This window comes from Ochotona curzoniae, unplaced genomic scaffold (genome assembly GCF_017591425.1).
Source record: "Ochotona curzoniae isolate NIBS_2020 unplaced genomic scaffold, NIBS_Ocur_1.0 contig_883, whole genome shotgun sequence".
NCBI lineage: Eukaryota > Metazoa > Chordata > Mammalia > Lagomorpha > Ochotonidae > Ochotona > Ochotona curzoniae.
Window position 1 is genome coordinate 20,573,567 of NW_024466599.1, and position 25,073 is coordinate 20,598,639.

The following is a 25,073-nucleotide window of genomic DNA, read 5'->3' on the forward strand; positions in this document are numbered from 1 at the left end:
AGCATCTGGTAAAATTATTGCAGCACAAAAGATGCCAATGTAACTTTGAATTCTCTGATCACAGCAGTTCCCTGTTGAAAAGCAATTAAAAGCACGGGCAAGAGGGGAAGTTCAATGAGAGGAAAATATTTTCATGAGCCAATTAGAAAAGAGATTTTTTCCACCTGTTTTTCATTGGAAATTTTGAAAATCTTTTTCCCACACAGCTGCAAATGGTCAGTTCAAACCTGATGGGAAGAACTCAGGGTCCAGAGCTGGAGTCTGGGGTCATGCTGGGCAAGAAGGCCCTCAATGCCATGCAGAGCACATAGACCTGGTCACACCATCTTGCCCCCATTTATGCAGTGACACATGAGGGCACATCCCTCATCTGGTGGTGTGTGGTTCAGTTTCACCAGTGAACAGAATGAACCAGCTCCCTCGCTATGCAGGATCTGCACAGGATCTGGTTGCAGTGTGGGGCAGATTCCGCCTCCCAGTTCCTACACATGTTCTTAGGCAGCAGCAATGCACAGAAAACATCACTCCCACTGGCATTGAGACCTCGTGAATGGTTCTGCTGTTGGTTTTCCCAAACGTGTAACAGGACTCTCTCTCTAGAGATGCTATTTCATGTGGGATGTGGGTAGGAGATCATCTCTTCTCAATGGTGTTTGCCCCTAACCATTTTATGTCACTGGGTTATTGTGAACTACCCTGAGGGTGTGGTGAGAAGCCATCTCTTTATATCTCTTTATGTATCTTTGGAAGAGATTGTATAGTGTTGTGGTCATGGCTTCTCTGTGGGTCTTCTTCATTACCAGCTGTGTGACCAAGAGCAGGTTCAATCTTTTTGTGTATAAAATAGGGACATGAATACTCTGTAGCTTAAATGGACAAAAATAGGTAAGATACATTTAGGACGGTTTCTGCACTTGGTAAGTGCTATGGAAGTGGTAGCTTTGGTTAGCAGTGAGTATGACTTGTTTATTTCCTCTGCCCTGGAAACCTAGTGCTTTTGGCATGGCCAACACAAGCATGTAACATGTCCTTCTTCATTGGTTCTCCAACACACCTATCAGCATGGTGCTTCTTGATGTTTAATTTAGAAACACTGCTTAGTCAACAAGTATTTTCAGAATGCCTCTTCTCTGTTAGATAACTGTTTTGGCCTTCAAGGACACCGAAAGTGAATGTACATTGTGTCTTGATGACCCTGAGGATGTAGTGGAAGAAATGGACAGAAGTTTACATGGCTGTTAGTTTCCAAGGACTGGGGTTTACTCATAATGGACCGTAGGGACACAGAGAAAAGGTAAGCCCAGGCACAGCAGTGGTGTCTAGACAGATCTCCCTGAAAAGGTTCACCCTTACCTTGCAGACAGTGACACAGCTGAGGGCTTCAGGATCTTCATTACACAACTAATATCATACTTCTCCTGTGTATCTAATGGATCATCAGCTCTCTGAGCAGATAATTAAAATAGACCAAATAGATTCAACCAGCTTTTACTGAGGCACTGTGCTAAGAGCCCTCGCTCACATTAAATCATTTAACCAATTCTCTATGAGGACATCTCGATTTCTTCAGAAAGTAGGATGCCAGATAGAATAATTTTTTGATGGATGGAGTCCATTACCAGTTTAGGCCATGAGCCCAGGTGATTGAAAATGCATAAATCAGACAATTGTCGTGGTGTTGCCACTCTCTCTAATTTTTAAACCTTCTGCTGCTAATGGTGATATTATCTGACTCGCTTGATGATAGAAGAATTAGCTCACTGAACCAGCATGTGATCATCTGGATTGCGGCTTTGCTGTTCTGCCAGTTCCTGAACATTGCTTAATTTTTAACCCAGAGGACTGGCTGACATCTTTTATGTCTTGGTATATGCTTTGTTTTAATCTCAAGGACTCCTGGATGTATGATCCATACTTAAACCTAGCTTTCAGAGTGTGCATGTTACACAGAATGGAAGACAGAGATCTTCTTTGCTCTCTCCTCCTTCTCCTGCCTTTGTTTCACTCTACCAACGAGTCAAATAATGGCTGTCAATCAAGTTACTAAAACTGAGCTTTTAAAATATCTCACCTATTTGAAGCCCTCCCTGGAGAGATGAAGGAAAAAACAGGGCTGGTGATGGGCTGCAGGGTTCCCCAGTCTTCCTGTGGAGTCCAGCAGCAGGGAGTGAGTCAGAATAGTCATGAGGCCGTCTCTGGCACTGACCCCAGCCCCATTTTAAATATCGCATCTAAATGTTAATGCACACTTAAGACAACAGTGCAGCTCATACTCTTCCCAAATTGATTCATTTTGCAATAAACCTGATACAATTTACTCAGTATAAAAATGTCTCTGACAATTAGGGGAAGAAAGGGGGCAAAGCTGGCAGACTACAGGGATGACAAACAAAGCAAGATGATGTGAAAGCTGGGGCCAGAATTTAATTTCTTTGTGAATCAGACAGTTTTGGGAATATCGATAACAAACAAGAAAAATCTCCTTGGACTATAAGATAAACTTGAAGGCTTCCATGTGAAAGGCAGTTGTCTATGAAACGATCTAGCCCTTCCTGGTTCCTAATGGTGACAACTTTGAGCTGTGGTTTGGGATCAAATGACAGAAAGCAGCTAGTGAGATAGTGCACCAAGCTTAGGTTGCATCACTGTGTGAAAGTTCCAGATCACCAAAGGACAGTCCCCCTGGCTTCTTTGTAGGTGGGCTCACATCAGAAAAGAACAGCATTGGGAAATTTGGTGTAAAATAAACTAAAATTTTTTAGCATTTTAAGGTAGAAGAGATACAAAAACCTTCCTAAAATGGAGACCAGCGTTTGTTCAGTGTACAGTTAAGTCAGGGTTACAGACTGAGATGATACAGGTTGAAGACAGACATTATGTCTAGGCCTGGGCAGAAGGAACGAAGCTGTTATGGAGAGTAAGCATGGACTTTTGCTCAACAGCTTTCTGGAGGTTTCAATTTTCTCTTAAAATCATGTCTAGTTTATTTAAAAGTGTCTGATTTTATTAAATTGGAGATTTGTCTATTTAATAATCATGTTCTGAAAATACACTGTGAGTGAAATACTGCTGTTAAGCACATGAGACATGATGATAAATCATGTCCATCCTCAATATCAGGAGTCTAATTGGTGAGAAAGACATGTACACTGATTGGTTTGCATGAGCCAGAGATGCCTGGCCACAGCATCAAAGGCAAAGGCCAAGACAGGTGAGGGGCTATGACACGCTGGGTCATAGCAACCACTGGCACACATGCAATCCATGGTTGGGAACAGGCCTGGCTGAGGAGCTAAGAGGACACCCTAGCTGGGCTGAGGTTCCCACTGGTGAGTGTGGGAGCCTGAGTGGGGGCTGTGTTCTGATCTGGATATGGCTTCAAGTGTTTCTTGACACAAGTGTAGAGTGGGCTGGGCGCATCGAACTGAGCTAGACTCCATCACCATCTGGAGCTCTGGAAAACCAGGGTAGATGTAGGATGGATTAGGCTAGGTCTCTATCCCCATTGAGCCATGTGTGAGCTGTGTCTGGGTATGGATGAGCCTTGGCTGGGCTGAAACATCCAACAATAAGAACCGGAATGGGTTGAAGGCCAATTAGAAAAGGTTACTGTAACAGGACTGCCAGGACAGAAGGTAGGCTAAGTAGGGCTGGCCCATAGACCCACTGGTGTGTGCAGGATCTGGCACAGGGAGAGGTTCTGATGGAGGAGCTTAGGAAACTCCTCTGTCGGGACACAATCCCTGCAGGTGAGCGCAAGAACCATGATAGGGAGCGGCACAGACCAGGGAAAAGTACACATGAGCTTACCTTTGGCATAGGTTGGGGGCAGACCAGGCTGAACCAGTTCACATCACCTGCTGGCAAATCCAAGTACCAGAACAGAGAGCGAGTTGAGCCAGGTTTGGTCACAATACATACCGGTACACATTACAGCTGGGACAAGGGGTCAGCTGGGCTGGGCTAGGCTGCAACCCTCACCAGCCTGAGCTGGAATTGGGGGTGGGCCAGGCTAAGCTACAGCATCCACTGGCAAATGCCAAGGTGAGGTGGGCCATGCCAGACTAGGCCGCGAGGCTCAACCAGCAATGTGAGAACCAGCGGGGGAGGGTGGGCAGAGCTGGTTGGGGGAATATGGATGGCTCTGTTCCTGACCACTACTCCACTGAAAGCCTGAGTTGGAATGGGGGCCTATCACACCAGGCAGAGCTACAACACCTGTGGGTCTCATGTGAGCTAGATCAGGGAAAGCCAGGCTGGGCTGACTATTCGTTCCTGCTGGTACAAGTACAAATCAGAGTGGGTGAGGGTTGGTTGGGCTTTGCCACAGCATCAGCTGGCAGTGACTGACACTGGGGGCTAATTCTGTCAAGTTAAACTGCAGAACCACCTGGAGAGTGCATGATCTGGGAGTGGGAGTGGGCCAGTAGGGAAACAGTGGGTACCTCCCTCTTGGGTTACCACTCCCACTGGAGAGCATGAAAACCAGGACTGGGGCAGGCTTGCCTAGACAGAACAGCACCCGCCAGCATGTGTGTACGCTGGAAAGTAGGGCTGGTTGGGTTGAACTAGGCTTCAATGCCCATTGACATATAAGAGTTGAATGGGATGTGGGATAGACTGGACAAGTCTGCTGTACATACTGGCAAGCATGGGAACCAGGGTAGGGGGCAGACCTGGTGGGGGTTATTGGGAATTGCCCTAACTAGGCTGCAGCTCCCATTGGTTTGCTTGAGGGCTGAGTGTGTGGTGGGCAGAATCAGGCTTGACTGCAACACTCATTGGTTTGTGTGGAAGACAGGACTGGAAACAGAACTGATCCAGCAATTGCAACCATCAGCATAGGCATAAGCTGATTGGGGCAACAGACTGTGCCAGACCCTGTACCAGCATTCAGACACAAGAATCAGGTCTGGGATCACCTCAGACAAAGTTTCTTTGGAGATCCCTCCAACTGAACTGCTGATCCCAAAACCCCAATCATGAAGAGAACTGTAGGTTCCATGGTCTGACCATGGAGCGCATGTGTTGGAGCTGAGCCTCCTCAGAGGCTCAGATGGAACAGTACACAGTATATCCAAGTGCACATGGAGGAAATGGTGGTCCATCAGAACCTGCAGAGGACACCTGGTACCACAATAGAGGACCCTAAGGTGGACTATGTCAGCCAGTGGATTCTGGAGAGATTTCATCCTGCTTGGAATGGCGAGATTGGCAGCAATTTAGAACTGTTGAATTATCAAAACCACTCGAGCAGTGCCCTCAGAGCATGCCCCATGTCGGGGACCCTGGGATGGGGTGGGAGGTTGGATGCGGCTTCTCCCTTTGTCTCCCTCCTTTCCCCAGATACACAAACACAAAAAATGTGGAAACAATGGTCTTACGCACTTTCCTGTAATTCTTGACCCTTTGTTCCCTAACCAGCTATGTAAAGATTATTAAAATTAAAAAAGACACGTACAGCAAGCAGTGTGGCTCAGTGCTGTGATGTATAGAAGATACAACAGATGGCACTCACAAGGATGGTCCAACCCACTCTGCTTGAGTGGGTCTCGGTCCGAGGGTCATTTTTGTGGAGGAGGAGCTAAAGGGTTCCTTACTGAAGAACAAGTATTGTTCCTCGTGGTCAGGGAGGTCGGGGGAAGCCAAGAGGGCTTGAAATAGCTTGCTTCAACTATGAGAAGTGTAAGGTTTGATATGAGTGAACTCTGACTGCAAAGAAATGGGGTTAGGATCAAGACAGGTGGTGACATTTCGGGGACTTCTAGTGCCATGCTCATTAACAAGAAGTTTGGGTTTGATCTTGAGCTGGACAGATCTCCATTGAAATACTAGAAGCAGATTAATAGCCTATGGTACGAACCTATTGGCTCTCTCACCAAAGTCTTGACTTGCTCCATTTGGGAGCTTCCTAATGTATAGGAAATGCCATGGAGTTCATCATTCTCAAAGACTTCAAAGGACAGTCCACAGAATCCATGACACAGCACAACACAGAGTAACAGTTAGGCTGTGACTTCTCCTTCACATGTCTTCTGATAAACTGACAGTTTGAGTCAAGAAGCAGGGCCAAGAGGGAGCAACACAGCCTACTGCTCTTTCCTAGGACTGGTTACACCCTTTTCCTTTGATCTGAGTCACCCCGTGGGGTGGGGGAAGAACCAGACACTCAGCCTCCCACTGCCTTTCCATCAGTGGCCTCAGGAATCAGCCTGGCTTATCAGTGTGGGTAGTTCTTGGGCCTTGGGCTCAGCTTTCACTCAGTTAAACAGCTGTAACCTTCCCAATATGCCCTCCCCTTTGCTATCACCACAAGACTTACCCGCTGGCACAGGGAAAACTACCAGTAATTTGAAAGCAGCGGGAGCACTCATTTACTGAGCTGACAGATCCAGGAATCTCGCTGGAGTAGACACTGCATCAGATCCATGTGTAGACTTTGTGAAGCCTTTTAAATCTGAAATCCCACAGTGACTGCAGCTCTTAACTAAGGCTCTAAACCATAAGACAACACATTTCTGTAGAAGCAAGGAGTTTTGCTAGGCATGCATGCATGGTACCATAAACCAAAGGGAAAACGTGGAAGCAGGCCAGGCAAGAGAAGCAAGCGGGTCTATTCTGAAGGTGGGAGTGAATGCCCACTAGGCAGGGCATGGAATTTTTCCACGGTTGCAGACATTTCCCCTTGTACCTGATTCTGTCTTCTGGCTACAGGCAGGCTTGCCCAGTGACATCAATGAACTTTCGCTGACCTTCTATAGTACTGGGGTTTAGTGCTTCCTAAGACTCACTTTCAGGAGTGTCTATACTCTCCAAACAGGAATTCTTCTGAGGGGAAGACCTTAGAACTTTGTCTTCTAGTTTGGTTGTTAAGAAGATTGTGTTTACACCACAGAAAATATGCCGCGGCAATTGATAAGCATAAATGTGGTGACAAATAACACTTATTTCTTAATGTTCAGCTGTTCATAGGAAGGTAGTGACTGCCTGGCTCAAGTCAGGCTGCTCCTTCTCAGCTGTGTGCCTTGAGGAAGGTTGATGAACCTCACTGATCCTTAGCTACCGCACTGAGAAAAGTATACTAACAGTGCCTCCCTCATGGATTGTGGGCCAGCTGGAAACTTCTAGAATAAAGTCTGGGCTCACAGAGTGAGACCAGGTAATAGTTGCCCTTTCTCTGCCTCCTCACTGTCTTTTATACAAATAAAAGGAAATTCATGAAGGAAGGGAAGTTCCTACTCAGGCTTTGAGCCTTTGATGTCTCAGCCACGAACCTTCTTGCTCTACCTACCTGTATGCATCAACAGTTGGGAATCAACAGATTCCCATAGATCATTGGGAGAGACTGGGTGACAACTGGAAGAATACAAAGTTTTATGACAAATGCTATTTAGGAAACACCAAGAGGGCTTTTCTGAGGAGATACTACACTGGGTGCTGAAAAATACTCAACTGGAAAAGGGAATGAAAGGTAGCCCACAAGAAATAGTCCACCCTAGCTGCTCTTTTTAACAGAAAAGGGAGAGAAGGGGCAACAAGAAACTGCATTCAGAGCCAGTGATAAACACAAAGTGTACACAGCTTAGGCCTGGTAAAATGCTGCTTCTTACCCAAATGTTCATGGGTGATAGAAGTCCCTGCTAGGGAGGGGATACTACCAGGGGAAAGAAGAAAGTGAGGAATGTGCTGGACCCAGGGGAGGTTTTGGAATATATGCAACAGAAAGTTTACAAAAAGAAGAGTTAGGAAAGATGGTGAAGTTCAGGCCTGGGATCTCACTGTCTGCAAACTGCCTCTGGGAGAGACGATGGGTCTCAGGACACACACACACACACACACACACACACACACACACACACACACACACACCTGTGAGCATCCTGAGAGCCTGGAAAAGAGGCTCAGAATGACAGGAGTTCAGAAATGACAAAGCTAAGGGATTCCACAGCTTCGGTGCACCTATATTCATGGGCAGTCAGGCCTTGTCATGTATACACCCTCAGTATTAGATGTCTTCCTCTCCTGGTTCCCCAGACCAACTCAGTTCTCCTCTCTAAGCCTAGGTGATCTGTAGCACTCATCCCTGTGGTACACATACATGACACCTGCCACAGCCCTTTGCTCTGCAGCATCATAACTGGAAACCTCATCAGGAGCTCTCTGAAAATAGGACGAGCCCCCAGAGAGGCTTGTCACTCTCCTGTCAATCAGTGCCTAAGACTAAGTATGACTCAAATATGTTTGTTGACAGAATGCATGAATAAATGGGCAAATGAATTCCTGGACACCAGTAGGTTATCACATAAATCCTTCCTATTTTTAATATCTCCACCGAAAAATGGTGAGCCTCCATAAACACTTTAGAGATGTGAAGTGACACTTTCTACCCGTTTGACTTCACTTTATATATAACATATATTTACCATTACAGAATTTGCCAAGATGCCATTCTGACAAGTCAAGGGGTTATGGATATTCACAATTCTCTCTTCCTCCTGGTGTTCAATCCATCAAATGTACAGGGCAAGGTGGGAAAACAAAAGCATCTAGCTCAAAAGAGCCCTGCTACCAGCCTTCGGCTGTCAAATCTTGAAGGTCAAAGCTGGCAGAAGTGGATGGTCTTTTCATTCTTTTTTTTTTTTTTTTTTTTTGATGACCATCAATGAAAGCAATCATGAGTAACAGTTCTACCTGCTAGGAAAGGAACTGTTCTTTGTACTCAGTGGCAACCTTCACAGCTGAGGTGCACTTTGACAGCTGCTTCCTGAGCCTCAGCGGGGGTTACACATTCTCTGCCTCCAGGGGTGAGTGGAAGGTGGGGAGAAAGTACCTTTAATGGGCTGGAGATTCTTCTATGATTTTAAACTGGTCTTTAATTTCAAGACCCATAGCTTAGGTTCAAGAAGTGCTGCATTGTCAAACCACGTTAAGTTGATCTGGTATCCACATACCCCAAATATAACACCTCCTACATGCTGGGCACTGTGTAAGCCAAGATCTTCACCTTCAAGTCTTGTGGCCTAGGATCCATAGCCAAGTATCAAATGGGTCTCTGCAGAAGAGCTTTTGTGAAGGATGAGAACAGCTGCTTTCTGGCAGCAGGCATGAGACCAGATCCAGCAAGGCTCTCTTGGTGAAATAATGTGAGAGAAGAAAACTAACCCAGAAGATCGTGGGTTATTTAGTGCTATTGACAAATCATTGAACCTCTCTGAGGTTCAGTTTATTCAACTGTAGAATGAAAAAAAACACGGAATATGTGATACACATCATCATGGATACGAAGTGAATTGAAGAGTGTTGATGTGCCTGGGAAACCACCAAATAGATTACCGAAACAGTGTCTGTTTCTTGAGAACCAATGGGAGAACTGTGGCTCTGTGGGATCCAGATGAGATTCAAGATGTGACATTCTGAAGTACCAAGAAGATGAATGAATGGAAGCATGGGAGGAGGCACATATGTACGAATGCATATACATAGGTGTGTGTGGACAGACACATTGGCCAGATGGCTGGCTGGATGGATGATGGGTAGATGGATGGGTGGATGAATGGGTGGATGAGCAGATGGGTAGACAGGGGGAATATAGACCCCCTATAACACTAAGGAGCCTGGTTTTGTTTGTTTGTTTGTTGTTTTTTAGTCTCTACATATTCTGCTCAATATCTCGTCACTTTGAAAACTAGATTCCTTTTGCAGGAAGAATAATGTGTGTAAAGAGACTAGTACATGGCTTTTGATACAGCCCAGCGATGCCACGTTTAGGGGAACACAGACAGGATTAAGTGACAATTGGATAGTCTTGTCACTACCCCGTCCACAAATGAATGGAAGAAAAATGACTGCCCTGTATGTCATGTGATGTCTTCAAGCCACAGGGACACAGAAGCTGGCCCAGGTTCACTCTGAGAAGACACAGACCTGACGTCTAATGACTGCTCTGTGTGCAGAGACTTGGGAACTGCACATTGTTCTGGTGCCAGGGCATTCAGGAAATATGTCCCTGACAGGCCTGCATGTGAGTTTTAAGGCTTTAAAAAATTATCTTTAAAGCCTTTGAATGGCTCTCTCTTTTTAGTGTAAATCACCTAGACATTAAAGCCCTTATTGTATATTTATTAGTGTGTTATTCAGACCAAGGGGAAAAAGAAAGAAGCTGACACTATGAATGACTTTGAAAGTGAGAAAAAGCTAGGCCTGAAATTAAATCATTGTGACACTGCCACTCGAGGGCATCAATTTCAATAAATGATCACCTTTTTTATTCCTGATCCCGTTTATCATGCAGGCAGGATTCGAAGAGAACTTTGACTCGGTATGTGCAATGCCATGGGCTCTGATTGCCCTGCATGGGCCAGACTTGCTACGGTGCCCTGGGCTGACAGAAGACAAACCCAGCACAGTCTGAGAAAAGCAATGGGGTGTCTTTTCTGAAGCAAATGCCTCGTGGGCATCTACTGCCTGTACCCTACCCTGAGACCACACCCTGGCCAACTGCTGAGACCACCGTGTGTGTGTGTGTGTGTGTGTGTGTAGGACAATTCATGGGTTCCTTCCATAAGCAGTACAAAGAAAGTCTATTTGTTAGTAAGGGAGCAACAGTCCTTTTGGCTTGGCCAAGAGAGCTTAAATAGCAGAAGCCTAAGGTGGAAAGGCCCATTTCAGTTGTCCCAACACTATCACATGCTAGAGATGAAGGAGGGAAGTAAAGTATAGCTGAGGTTGGGGAGGGCTGAAGTTGCTCACAAGGCTGCAATTTAGCTGTGGATCCAAGACTAAAGAGCACCTCCTAATGCCCGCAGATCAATACATTTCCAGGTTAAATTACTTATGCATGTAAACCAGGAGCCTTGGGCAGAGCTGCTGTAAGCCAGTGTGGCTGCTGTGTGGGTCCTCCCCAAACACAGACCTTGGGTCATCTTCTCTTGGGGAGGTTGGCTGCAGGTTTTCCTCTATAGTCAGTAAGTGTGGGCATTCGCTGATGGACTTGATCATCAGGGAGACAGATAGCAGTGAATGGGGCAAGGTTCTGTCCAGCGTGCAGCTGGGTCCTGGCTGGGCCACAAGCTTCAGCCTCGCCTTCCTTACATTTCATCATTCCCAGAGGATTCTCTACATGGGAAGCCAATGGGAGGAGGATGAACTACAGTATCTTCTGGGGGTAGAAGATTAAGGTGCAGGAAGACAAGGCTTGGCTCTATCCTCCACAGTGTTTGTGCTGGGAATGGCCCAGTTGCCTCAATTCTGCTTTAGCCTGAACATCAGCACATTCTTTAGATTTAAAACATCTTTTCCAGTATTAGTAATTCAAATGATTGGCAACTGCTATCCCCTCAGGGCCCAATTCTTGCCTCCACACACTGTGTAGCTCTGGTCACACATAATCAAGTCCCCAGACACTCTCAGCTGGAGGAGCAAGCTGTGTACTTGGAAAGGAGGACTTGAGGGTACCATCCGAGAAGGGCACTACTGACTATTTCCAACAGCCCCAGACAGCACCAAACCCCAAGCCTGTGCGCCTGTATTAAGGAGGGAAGCGGATTCACACAGCTATTGCTGCTGTCCCTGTTTTTTTCTAACACACAGCAGAGTGATAGTGCTGTCCCGTGGATAGTTTATTGGGCACAGGCAAAATGGGGTTGTTTGTGTGGGCTCTGCAGGCCAGTGATCTTAGTTTAGCCTCTCAGTATCTCTGGATGTCCTGTTATTTTGGTCTATACTACACTACATGACTATTCTTAGAAGGCTGTGAACCTATCATCTTGGACTGTGCCATGCCCGTCATCTATTCCAAGGGGAGGTCCTCAATCCATGGTTGTTCAATGAATGCATGAAATTAAAAGGACCCATTGTTTCTGTACCTACTATAATTGCATTCATTCACTTCATGGGGACTTCAGAGCCATTCATTTTTAGCTGAGATGTCCCATGCCTGCTTGACTCTTTGGCTGGCCAGTCCTGGCTGTGTGACAACCACAGGTTCTCTGCTTCCTTGCTCCCGGGGCTATTCTGATTGGCTTGATGAGCATACGGGACACAGGAATTCCTGCAAAGCCAGACATCCTCAGAGACCCCCTGTGACTCATCAGACCTTACACATTGCTGTTCTCTGGGTGACCAGGAAGGGAGCAGCTGCTGGGATTCCCTGACTGCCTTTCCCTTGCTTCCGACTGTCTGCAAGCAGGCTGCTGCTCTTACGTGAAGTGGCAAACAGCACACATGGCGCAATAGACACATCTGGGTGTTTCTGGGGGACTTAGAGATATCTGACTCGTCATTCCTCATCCCACTCCTCTGAGTCAGGCTCTCCCCAGCTGGCATTATTATTACAACTTCCTCCCTTGTTACTACCCCAACACTGAATGTCATTTTCCAAAGAGTGGTCCCCAAGCCACCATCTCCTGTTATGAGAGGAAGCCAGCCTTGCTCGTAATCATCTGTAGGCATCACCAGGATATCACTGTATCCCCCCTCACTGTTCTGAGCCCCGTGGTACCCTGGGTGTCTCTGACACAAAACACAGTGAGTGTTCAGAGAGGCCAACTGCTGAGGATCTCCAATCTGAAGGATTCTTAGGACTGGCAGTGACCCAGTCACCTCAAAGTAGAAGTCAAATGTTTGTATTCCCAAGATATGAGCAAAGAAGATCCGGATATTCAGATATGGCCTCTTACATGTGTCTTGTATGCCAGCAGGCAAACCCCTCTGACCTTTATTGCATGGACCTCAGAGCAGCACATGAGCAGGGCCAGCAGTGTCATTCCCATTTTAGAGATAAGGAAACTGAACCTTGAGAAGGACTGGGATTTGCCTAAAGCCACGGAACTCATTCATGAAACAATCTTGGTAGAGAGACTGGTCCTTCTAGGGCCCTGGCATCTCTACAGTCCTTAAAAACAGATTTTTTTTTTTTACTTAATAAATGATGGTTGGTTGAATTGGCAATTTAGGGCTGCTGATTGGTTTTTTTTTTCCTGCTGCACTACTGTGAGTTACTTGAGATCTTAGAGATCTTAGAGCAGTGGATAAATAGGATCTGAAGTCAGGCCAGCTGAATTCTGACCATCTGATCCTGTCTACCTGTGACCTTGAGCAGATTATTTGAATTTTACAGATGAGGAAACTCATGAACAAAAGTCGTGAGCATTAAACATGCAAATACATGAGAAGTGCACAGCAGTATATGGAAAGTACATCTAAGAAGTAATGAGTAAATGACAGCAATCATCATCACACAAGGGTGGGAAAATGCCTTGCATGCTTTTGAAACCCAGGACCCGATACTGTGATTGACACACTTCAATGTAACACTCAAGACACTGGCCTATCTAAAATGAGCAAGTTCTGAGCCCCCTACCCAGAAGTCCCAAACCTCAGTTTCTAAGCCAGTAAACTAGGAGATTGGAGCAAATTCCATAGTTCCTCCCAGCTTTAAAGTAACCCCATGTAATTCAGACCTTCTCAGTAGGATTGATGTCTCTCCTATGAGATGTTTGGTAATGTTGTAGAAACAGTCTTGCCTGTCATAACTGGGGGATTGCTACTGGTGTCCCATTGGTGGAATAGGATTCTGGATATGATATGCAGGACAGCATCCACACTCCCCCCAAGAAAGGAACTGTTCTACTCCCAGTGTCAATAACACTGAAACTTAAAACCTTGACCTAACTCCATAAATATACCCAGAACTCCTGGATTTGCTGGGAAAGTGCCCTGTGTCTTACTGCTTGCCAAGATGCCCAGGGGAGCAGAATGCCTCGATGCAATAGAATGGTCTATTGATTTCTTCTTCACCTGCCATCGTCTACCCTGACTATATTGATCTTGTTGGAGTTGGGGAGCTTTTCCCATGCATCCTTAATTTAAAACTGGAATCACTACTGCTCATCACTCAACTCCAAGATGGCTCAGCCAAGGCCAGGAGAGAATGTTCACTTACCCTAGAAATCATGGAACCTGGGACCAAGGCAAAGCCCTGGTAGACAGATGTCAGGGCAGCTCGGGCAAAGCCATCAAATCATTTCATTATCCCAACATAATCATGTTCCCTTTCTCTTGTCTCAACTCACACCCTGCAGAGGGAAGACTGACTTCGCAAGTGAAGAGTTGTCACTTTGGGAAGGGGATGCATTGACCAGTGGGGCGGTCCTTGAGAAGAGAGATCATAGTGGCCTCAAGGGGAAGCTCATAACCTGCCCACACCATGCAGCCTCAGGCTTCTTGCTTCAGTCACATGGGAGAATGGTGGGCTGCCCTTAAAAATACTACTACCACAAGACCATGGACCCATTGATTATGAGGCACTAAATAATCTAAATCATCTCTATTTTTGTAAGGCCTTTTTTCCACCTTGTTTTTCTTCTTTCCCAAGTTTCTGTTGAGAGGCTTGGGGTTTTCTAGGATAAGCACCACTGAGGAAAGGGGAGAGGAGAGCTGCATTTCGGTTTCTACCATGCCAGATTCACATTTTCTCTCTTAGCCTCAATGTGCTCAACTGTTAAAATAAGAATTCACTTGGGGGTTATCAGCATAGGAAGATGAAGGAGGGTAAATCTTTTGTAACATTCTATGACTTGTCATACCCAAGGCAGTGTTGTCTCTGACTCGGCTATGCAGGGAGAAAACAGACACACCTCTCATTAGAAAGCAAGGTTATGATGGAGGCAGGTTAGGCACCAGACACCAGCTCATCTCAAACAGAAGGCAGTCCAGACACTGAACACTATTTCTGGGTCAGTACAGCCAAGAGGCATCTGGTGGTTGGAACCATACCAACTAGTGCAAAGAAAAATTTAATAGACAAAGATTGCTATGGGGTATAGGTATGGGGCCAGCATCCTGGTGAACACCAAGATTTTATTCTTTCTGGGATTGCAGCAGCTTTTATAGTTCTTTTAGCATAACTAAATAGAAGACAGTATAGAGGAGACTCAAATACCAATGGTGCCAATTGGTCTTACTGGATAAATAATAGGCAAGTGTACCACAGCTTCTGAGTAACATTCATCATTTAGTGAGACCCCTATGAAAAGGTATTTTTCTTAGAAGAAAGTTAAGTCCAAGCATAGCTAGAAAGGGTTGGATCTTTCTCCTGCAAAGATGTCAGAAAAAATAGGGTTCCTTTATGAATTATAAAGTGATTGGATCTGGGGCCCTCAGAGCTGGCGGCATGTGATGGTATTTTCATTTGTGGAACTGGGCAAAAGCACAGGCACAGAAATGCTCTAGTTCAAGGATGTTTTCCAGCGTCACTTTCTACAGAGGCCTGAGGAATGACCGAGTAACTGAGTAGCTCCAGAAAACTCAAAGGATTCATTATTAATGGCACTGTGGTGTGATTTTAGTGTTGCACAAGTTCCAGGATAAAGTTCTTTTCCAGACTGCATGGAATTGACAGTGGTCTAAACGCTCCTGATTAATTCTGCCTTGGTATCTTACAGTCCTGCCCCACCTACTTAGGTTGTCACATTGTTCTGCGCTTTCTCTTCCTGCCCATCCTCTGCTAGTAAAATTCAGTTTCCAACATTGGTCTTCCATCCTGCCTTCAGCTCTCTCTGGATTTTAGTATCTTTAACACTTGCTGAAACATCCTCTGGCCACTGGAAGGACCATAGACAGCACTCAGAAGGACCTGGAGGTCAACATTCATGCTGTTATCAGGGAATGGTAACAGCAGGAGTTCAATCTGGGTGTCTCCACTGAGAATATCGGTGAATTTTAAGTAGATGTCACAGACTCTAGAAATCCACAGCCAAAAGCCAAGTAGTCATCTTTTTCCAAGATTAACTTGGGACATGGGAAGGACTTACCCATGCTTCCCTGGAGTGGGCACCAGGAGGATCTCTCTTCCAGGCTCATTGTGGGGCAGCAGCTGGGCCACATACCTCCCTGTGGGCTGTAGGTGCCTGTGTACCGAGACAGCCAGTGTGCAGTGCTCACTGCTGCTTCTCATCCAGGGGCTCAGGATGGTGTGCTTGGATTCGGCTGAGGTGTTGAGGAGGAGGAAGGAGCCTGCAAAGACAGAGGGACAATAAACCTGCAGATGTGACCAGGCAGGAGGAACCTCGGTAGCTTTGTGGCAGGACTTGAGGAACTAGCAGGATGAAAGTCAGGCCTGCAAAGTCAAGCAGTTCTGTGGAGAACTAGCAGTATCAAAGTCAGGGATGCTCTCAGGCCCTTCTCGACTTCTTTGTGCACACCCAGTCCACTTTCTTCTCTCTCAGGGTTTTCTTTACAAACAGTATGACTTCATGCATATGTGCTGGGACTCGCAACATGGATTCTATAAGCAGGTAGAACAAGGTCCTAACATTAACTCCCCTATTTACTAGTTCATGTCCTTGAATATAATGGTTTTCAATCTCATGTTTTCATCTAATAAATAGCAATAAAAATTTGTCTTTCAAAGGATATGTACTCCTTTGCCTAATGGTTGAGTGATTCTGGGCAAATAATTAACTTTCTTAAGTCTCAGAAACCTCACTTTCAAATAGAGTAAGAGGGGCTGGCTGAATGCAATAATCTTCACGGATCTATGTGAGATCTTGAATTTATGAGTCATGTGAATTTACAACTGGTCTCCACAAAGAAAGTCCTGCCAACCCCCCTTGTTACCATGCTTGTGGCAAAGTTTTCTTCTGGGACAAGCCAACATTGATTCCAGTCACACAGGCCAAATGACCTGTCCAAAGTTTATACTCAGGGGTATTACCATCAACATAAAACCACAGCACCATTTTATCGTTCCAACTGCTCCCTAACATTCATTAATTTTACTTGCTGCACTTCTGCATCAAACTTTTGATCCATTACATGTTGCTCTCTTTGCATTGTAAACCTGTCCATCAAGAGTCCAATGTCCTCAGTGGGAATGACTTGCTGTGTTCAGCCTTCTTAAACCAACCCCCCACTCATCACTCTGAAGGTCTCCTGAAGCAGATAACCCAATTTACCAAAGGGAAGAATGCACTGGCAGCCTTCAATAAGGAATTCTGCAGATGAAAGAGAGGAATCTCTGCTGGAAGCAAAGCATCCTCTGAGGAGAAGGTATTATACCAGAAACCTGTCATTTGCAACACTCCAAAGGCAATTACAAGGACTTCCCATTAAAATCAAGATGGGGTGAGAACAGGGCTATTCTTGAGCTGGACTGTGAAATGGGACCAGTCTTAGAAACTGAACACTCTGAGGGTTGAATGAGCCTTCTATGGGGTTTCAGTATGATCCATGTCCTTCAAAAGTGTCCTAAAATCCTCCACTATACTATGACCCTATTTTATAGTGGGGAGAGGGAAACTTTTTATTCTGAGTACAGGGAAAAGAAGAGGGAGCAGAGCCAAAGGCTCATCATTCAGAAGATCATCTAATACAATCCATCATTTTCATCTTTCCCATTTCATTCCTGATTTTCCTAGAGAAGATGACTAGACAGCCAGATGGGAAATGACCAGTTCACCAAAATGTGGTTTGAAAGTCAGCACAGCTCTCTGGATTCCTAAATGATACTCTGTTTTTGTTTGTTTGGTTTTTTTTTTTAACGTTTCTCATTAGTCTACTGTGATGTCTATTAATCTAAAATACAGTATATGGCTTAGGGTACCTTAGGACAAGATTGTATAACTCAGGAAATTGAAAGAGCAGAAGGAGAAAGAAGGGTACACAGGAACTGAATCAGATCCATTTATTGACTCCTTTCTGCTCTCAAGTCCATTTATTAGATGTAGACTTTGATAGGCTCTGCCCTCGGCACACAAACATGAACCAGACACACATCTGGCCTCCAAGGAACCTCAGGTCTAATAAAGGGAAAAGAAATATCTGCAAGCACTGTAATCAAACACCAGGTAAAGCACTTTGGAGAGCTCCAGAAGGAGAAGTTAGGGCCAGGTGCACAGATTCATAAAGAAGATCTTTGAGCTAGGTCTTAGAGGGAGAGAAAAACAAACACATCGACAAAATCAGCTGGAAGAAACATTGAGGAGAAGCCGAAAAACAGAAAGACAAACTATTTGGGTTTACTGGGGTGAGTACTTGACACAGCAGATAAATCTCTGCTCAGAACACCATCATCCTATTTTGGAGTACCTAGTTCAAATCCCAGCTACTTTGCTTGAAATCCAGCTTTGTCAATGTGTATCCTGGGAAGCAGCAAATAATGGCTCAAGTACTTGGCCCCTGCCATCCATGTAGGACACCTGGATAAAATAACACACTCTTGGCTTTGGAACAGCCCAGCTCAACCCAGCTGTTGTGGGCATCTGGGGAGTGAACCCACAGACGGAAGATCTCTGCCTGCTTACCAAAGAAAATGAAAATAATTTTTAAAGATATTTGCTTACAGAATAGGCTACATGGAGAAGACTGACAGATCTTGGGACCATTCCTACCAGTTTGCTCCAATTGCATTTTGTAGGTAATAGGAAGCCAAGTATTGTGAACAAGATAATGGCAAGGACAAGGTGATGCTTCAGGAGGATGGATCTGGCAAGGTGGGGAAAAAGAGGGACCAGTATCAACTTCACCTCACCCTGCACCACCAGTTCACATTAGGGCAGGGTTGTGACTAAATGTAAATGTAAGGTGTTAATTTACAGTTGTAAGAAATGGCACATCAGAAGGTAGACTGGGAATTATTCGGTTTTCCAATTCTGGAGAAGTGTGTGTCTTTCTGGGGAGGGTAAGTGTCCAGGAAGTATCTCTGTGGCTAGAGATGTACCTCAGACTCTGTAAGAGTACAGTCTGGGGTTAGGAAACAGGCCCCTGTCCGGTGAGATAATTAACACACTGGAAACAGCAACTATGCTCTGGTCTCAGACATCTCTATGACGTTTTCTAATTGGCACAAAGTCGAGTTGAAATCAGCACTTTTTCTTTGAGCCTCTGAGAAAAAGAATTCAGGCCAAAGGAAGGTAAGTACATCCCCGCTTCTCTTCTCTGAAAGATGGCATGTCCATGCATGCTCACCACAGTAATCTCGGGAAGCAGGCTGAAGTTGCTGGGGTGTGGGAGCTGGGTGTTTTTCTTGCCCCTCTTCCTGCTTCCCAGATGTTGAAGTGCATGTAAATTCTATCCCCATAATTCAACTCAACAATGTGACTCTTTCAAGGCTGACTGGAAGATGGATTATTTTTCCAGGTCTAATATGTGAGATGATGTTTATACGAATTTTATTTTGTGCAACTGGACTATCAATAAGAGAGCGAGCTTAAAGTATTTTCACTCTCAATGAAACTCTGTGGTTGAGGGATATCTCTTCATCAACAGCTTTCCTATACCAGAACAAAAAAGCGGGGGGGTACATTTCATAAGCTCCTTGGGATATTGTCAGTATAAATCTTTTAAAGTCAGTGAGAATTTATCTCTCCTCTCCTTTTCTGTTTCCTGTTTATTTTGCTCTGAATAGCTTGGGGCTATGTGAAGGCTCCTGGGGTCCCCTCTAATTAAGAAGGTTGCCTGGTGCACTGCACACAAACCTTCACCCCAGTGTGGCAACGGGGGAGTAGTGGAGAAGCAGATCAAAGAGCCCTGGGGATGCAGTGGCAGGATCACACTTCACTCACAATCAGAAAGTGTTGTTATGCTCAGTTACTGCACATGAAATGCTGGTTATTTTTTTACCTCTGCTCACCAATGTAAGGATGTGCTGCTCTCATCCCCACCCCTGGGGCTCACACTCTGAGCCAGAGATTAGGGGTCATGAACCTAGCCATCAAGCTGACGCTTTCATATCCAGGCTCTGATGCCATGCAGTTGGGAATCTTAGACAAATTATTTAAACCCTAAATCGAATCTGAAATGGGTATAGCCAACCTCATATGGCTGCACTGGGGATGAAATTAAATAACAGACGTGGACTGGCCAGATTGGTGGATAGCCTATGGCAGGCATGGGATAGACGGCAGTTGTCTGCTCTGAGGGGACGTCTCAGACTGCGGTTCTTTTGATCTGGCACTAAATGTGGAATCCAGGGGCTGAGACTGAGCTCTGGCTTTGCCACTACCAAGTCTGCTTTGTGTATAAAATGAAAAGAATTGGATACAGACTCTCCAAGGAATCTTACAGCTTCGGACTTTCGGTAATTCTATCTGCCTGCCTAGAATATTATTATCTGAGGGAACTGAGTCAGGTCTCCAAGTCCCCAAGTCCTAAACGCTTCTCCTAATTTACCTCTCAGAGGATCCTGCATCAACAGTTCCAATCAATTGTCCAAACACGCGGCGAACTTTCCCGCAGAGAAGCACACTGTGATTGTCGGCTGTCTCCTCTCCCCCAGGGAGGGCTGTTGCCTAACATCATTGGTTTGCTTCTGTTCTAAGGCTGGTATCATGTCTAAACACCTAGTATTTAACACACTGCCTGCCACATGGCAGATACTCAATGGACTTAAAACTCCAAGTGATACACATGCAAGGTAAGGAATCGAATTGCGTAGGATAGCTTAGAATAACAATAATAATAATCGTAATAAAATTCCCAATTCTACTCCCCTTGACCAACTCCTGCACACTGAAAAGAACAATTTTAAGGATTACTAAGTTCTTTCAGCTGCCTTCACAGCTCTAAAAATGATCACAGTGTTATTCATGTTTATAGCAACTTCAGACCTTAATTTACATTGAAAAAATTCTTGATTTTTTCAAAACCTTGACTTTTCAAGTAACTTTCACTCTTTGATTGCTCACCTTCAGAACATTCCATGGTGCATTTGCTCTTTCCCAAATCGGCTTCAGATATCAGGGGCCTCTCCCCCCCCCGTAAGCAGGGGCTGTCAGTTCTTTGTCCTCCCTTGTACCTCTTTTCCATATTACATGGTCAGCTGGATTTTTCTTTACCTTGTCAAGGTTGTGTAAAAATGAAGTCTTTTTGAGTTTTGTTTATAGCTGGATAGTGAATGTTGAAAACCAATCAATAGGCCTTCACAAACTGATGACTCTATATTTTTTATTCACTTCCACACAAATAAGGATTGTATTTATAATCTTCTCTAATACACCTTGCTCCAAGGAGAATGTTTCCTGCCACAGGATGAGAGGGATATTCTCTCTTTCTCTTTCTCTTCCCCAATCTCTCAAGTAAGATGGAAAGATAGGAAATACTTTTAGGTGTGGAATTGAAAATTTTCTCTTATTTTGAATCAGTCAACTTGTGCAGGTGATTTTCTCCAGAATTTCTGATTGGCTTTATGTATTATGTGTCTGACTTCTTTACCACATTGCAAGTTTACCTTGCGGGTTCCTGGGGAGGACATGCACATGAAGAAATGAGTGGAAGTGCTCTCTTTTGGCAACTGACAAAGTTTATTTCCAGGGTTTCAATTTTTATACATTTCATGAAACAATGGTTCAAACATAACTAAGAATTAGGACATGTCTAAGAAAAGAGAGTACAAAGAAGCTAACAAGATGACTTAGTCAAAGAGTTATTGAGACAGGGACTAGAGAGTCCTGTCTGTCCTTGATTAGACAGAGCACAGATGTCCGCCTGTCTTCAAGGAGAGCATGCACGCACATCCAAGGACTCACTGGCGGCAAGAGCGCACCGTGGGTGGGGGACTTCAGCAGGGTCCCACAGGCCTCCGCTGTCCCAGCTTTCCTGCAGGCTGTGTTCTGACACCACATCACCTACGCTTTACTTACTCCTTGGAAATAATTGTTCTCTTCTCTCAAAGACACTAAACTTCCTCTCTTGAATTTAAATTTTACCAATTACCTTCTGGGATTCCACTATGGCTACTACGCTGAATTTTTCTTTTCACGGGGATTCTTCATGTTAGTAAAGATTCTTCATGTTAGCAGAAATTCCATGTGAAGCTTTCTATATCTGAAATACTTGTGTCTGTCTTCACACTTAATGATAACTTCTCTGCCAATGGTTTATCGATTAGGACTTTTATCTTGGAATTATGAAAATAGTATCTCCACACTTAGGACAAATCTGATGCTGACTTTATTTGACATTTCTTTTTAGTTTATCTGGTTCCCTTTTAGGAACAAAACACTCTAAATTTCTGAAATATAATCTATTTGGGTATGGGCCAATAAAGAAATTCATCCATGGTATTTAGCTGGTCTGTTGCAATCAGAAAACATATAATGTCTCTCTTACCTGAGTTAAATCTTGCTTTATTATTTCTCTGACAATTTAACTCTGCCTCTTCCCTATCATGTCATTCTCAGTCTTGAATCTTTTTGAGAGATTTATCTTTCAAGTTAGCTGCCCTCACCTTACCTACCTTTATGTCCCCTCACAAACCTCCATCCTCCCCACCATCATTATCTAGATCTACTTATATCTGTTTTTATACTTACCTATATCATCTCTTAAATATCTGGGGGGGTGGTAAAATTTATGTTCACTTCATTTGAAATGCAGACAGAGAAAAAATTTGTAACCACTAATTAACATTCCAAACATCCAGAATGGCCAAGGCTGATCAGGTTGAAAGCAAGAGCTTAGAACTCAAATAGGGTCACCCATATTGATGGCAGGCATACATACTTAAGCCAATATGTGGTGCCTCCCAGGATGTACATTAATGGGAACTGAATTGGAAGTGAGAGGTTGGGCCCAGTGCAATGGCCTAGTGGCTAAAATCCTCACCTTGAATGTGCTGGGATCCCATAGGGGTACCAGTTCTAATCCTGGCAGCCCTGCTTCCCATCCAGCTCCCTGCTTGTGGCCTGGGAAAGCAGTCGAGGACAGCCCAAGGACTTGGGACCCTGCACCCATGTGGGAGATCTGGAAGAAGTTTCTGGTTCCTGGCTTCGGATCAGCAGAGATAGGCCATTGAGCTCACTTGGGGAGTGAATCAATAGATGGAATATCTTCCACTCTGTCTCTCGTCCTTTCTGTATATCTGACTTTGATATATATATAATAAATCTTAATTAAAAAGAAATGGGAGGAGCCAGGCCTTGCACCAGGTACTGTGCTATGGGATGCACATGTACTAGGTGGCATCCCTACTGCTGCACCAAATGTTTATCCTAAACTGTTCTTTATATATCCAACTTTCAATTTGTCCTCTTCTTAATGCCTGGCCTCCTGGTGGCAGATGCTTATGTTTGGAAAGATTCCTATGGGTTACTGCACTCGTGTCTTTGAAATTGTCATAGCTAGAAAGAAACATGGTGGCTGCACAGCTCAATCATTTGTCATACTGGAGAGAAAACCAACAATAGAGAAGTATAGGACTTGCCTTTGGTCATACTGTTATATTAGTGGAGGATCTGGGATTAGAAGGAAGCCTTCCAGGCTCCCTGTCTAGCAGAACATTTGGTATCCACCTGTCTGTTGCAGAAAGTTCCAATGAAGTTTTTGGCCAAATGCTCTGTGTTCTGGTTCCCCTGTTGGACACACATGTCACATCCTTTCTCTGCATTCTCATAGCTCCGATGCTGAGCTGCAGATTCTCAAGCTGTCAAGCTCATTTGACCATCAGGAGACTGCAGACTAAGGTAGGTCTGAGGCTGACAGGACCCAAACAGATGGGCCTTCTTTGTGAAATCGCTCTTAAGTGTTTGGGGTGGCCCCACAAAGGCAAGGGATGATATTAGAGGCTCTCTTCAGTTCGCTTGCTTTTATGAATGAGCCAAATAAAACTGCAATTGCTGAAGGAGATTCCTATTGCTTATTTTTCAAATTGAAATTCTATTACACCATGTAGCTTCAACTCAGGTCTTAGAGCAGAATTTAAAATGAAGGAGAAATGGGTGCGATCATCCCCACTGGCACGTTAACAGAGCATGCTACTTTGAACATCTAGAAGTCATTTGGCCCACCTTTCCTCCAGAGGAGTGAAGGGAGATGACTGACTTCTGCGGTAGCTGGCTGCTTACTGCCTGGCCCTCGTGCATTTTTACGGCATCATTCCGTCTTGATGTCACCTATTTGAAATTAGTTCTGCTACCCTCCAGCACTGGGCTTGAATGGATTTCTTTTTTGCATCTTTACTGGGAAGCACTTGGAAAGGCAATGGTATCGGTTATTGAGATCAAATGATTAGAAAAGTGAAGTGTGTTCACGGAGGGAGAGAGAAGAAGTTTATTTTTTTCTGGAAATTATTATTAAACTTAACACAATAAGCTCACTTGCAGCGTTGAAGTAGCAGTGCCTTTGCAAAGGTTAGGAACTTCTGCATGTTGAAAATGCAAAGCAACCTCTCAGGTTCATGTCAATGGAGCAAAAATCCCCTAGAAATGATAATAAACATCTGTGCTTGAGCATGTGCAGCAAATGAGTCCATGTCTCTGTGTATGTGTGTGCATATTTAGACAGGTGGACATACCTTTATGTACATTAACATATGTGATGCTGTAAATATGCATACACCTCTTTTGGATCTCTGACCTTGTTAAAAAGAATAAACCTTCTCTAAGGGAGAAACATAGGTCGCTTTTAAAATTGCAAAGATTTCATCTAGGAAAGAGGGAGAAAACCAATAATTTCTATATACTGCAGGTGCATTCTAGGGTGTCAGCAGAAAAAAAAAAAGATAATAAAGGCAAAGGAAATGAATAGAAGGAAACAGAACCAAAGTGCTGAGAAACCTTTTTGCTCTCTACGAGGCCATTTTGGTAATCCTCACAGCAAAGCGCTTGATTTGGTAAGACAGAGAAAGGGAACAAAATGCAATGAAACAATTGATCTGATACAATAAACGGGAGGAAGGAGAGATAAAGGTATCTGCCACATGAGGAAGGAAGGAAGTTTGAGGTCCACTGTGCCTTCCATGGAACAGAATCCATATCAGAGAAAGACTAGCATAAAACCAAGTCTTCCCTTTTCCACCCAGGTTCTTAGACCCAGAATCAGATTGTTCAATTTTTTGCTTTAAGTCCCAGATGTCAGGATATGAAAATCTGGTTTATTTGTAAATTTTAATTTTTATTTATTTTTTTTTTTTTTGGCCAAGAGGTAGCAGGCTTTACTACTTGTATTTTGGTTCTCATTGATTTTCTTTAATTACAAAATTTTAAAGAGATTTTCACCAGTTTCCTCACAACAGTCTCACGGAACCTCAGTTTAATTAATTCCGGTGTTCCAAACACTGAGGCTGTCAGAAACCCCAC

The 25,073-nt window shown here is 44.4% G+C and overlaps 1 protein-coding gene across 1 annotated transcript in view; it reads right to left on the minus strand.

The window, feature by feature from the left end:
* The window catches only part of ALK (ALK receptor tyrosine kinase), a 667,016-nt gene that overhangs the window by 275,024 nt on the left and 366,919 nt on the right, over positions 1-25,073 (minus strand). The window contains exon 4 of the mRNA XM_040993973.1: positions 15,813-16,014. Within this exon, the coding sequence (XP_040849907.1) occupies positions 15,813-16,014 (202 nt within the window). The remainder of the gene's footprint in view (positions 1-15,812; positions 16,015-25,073) is intronic.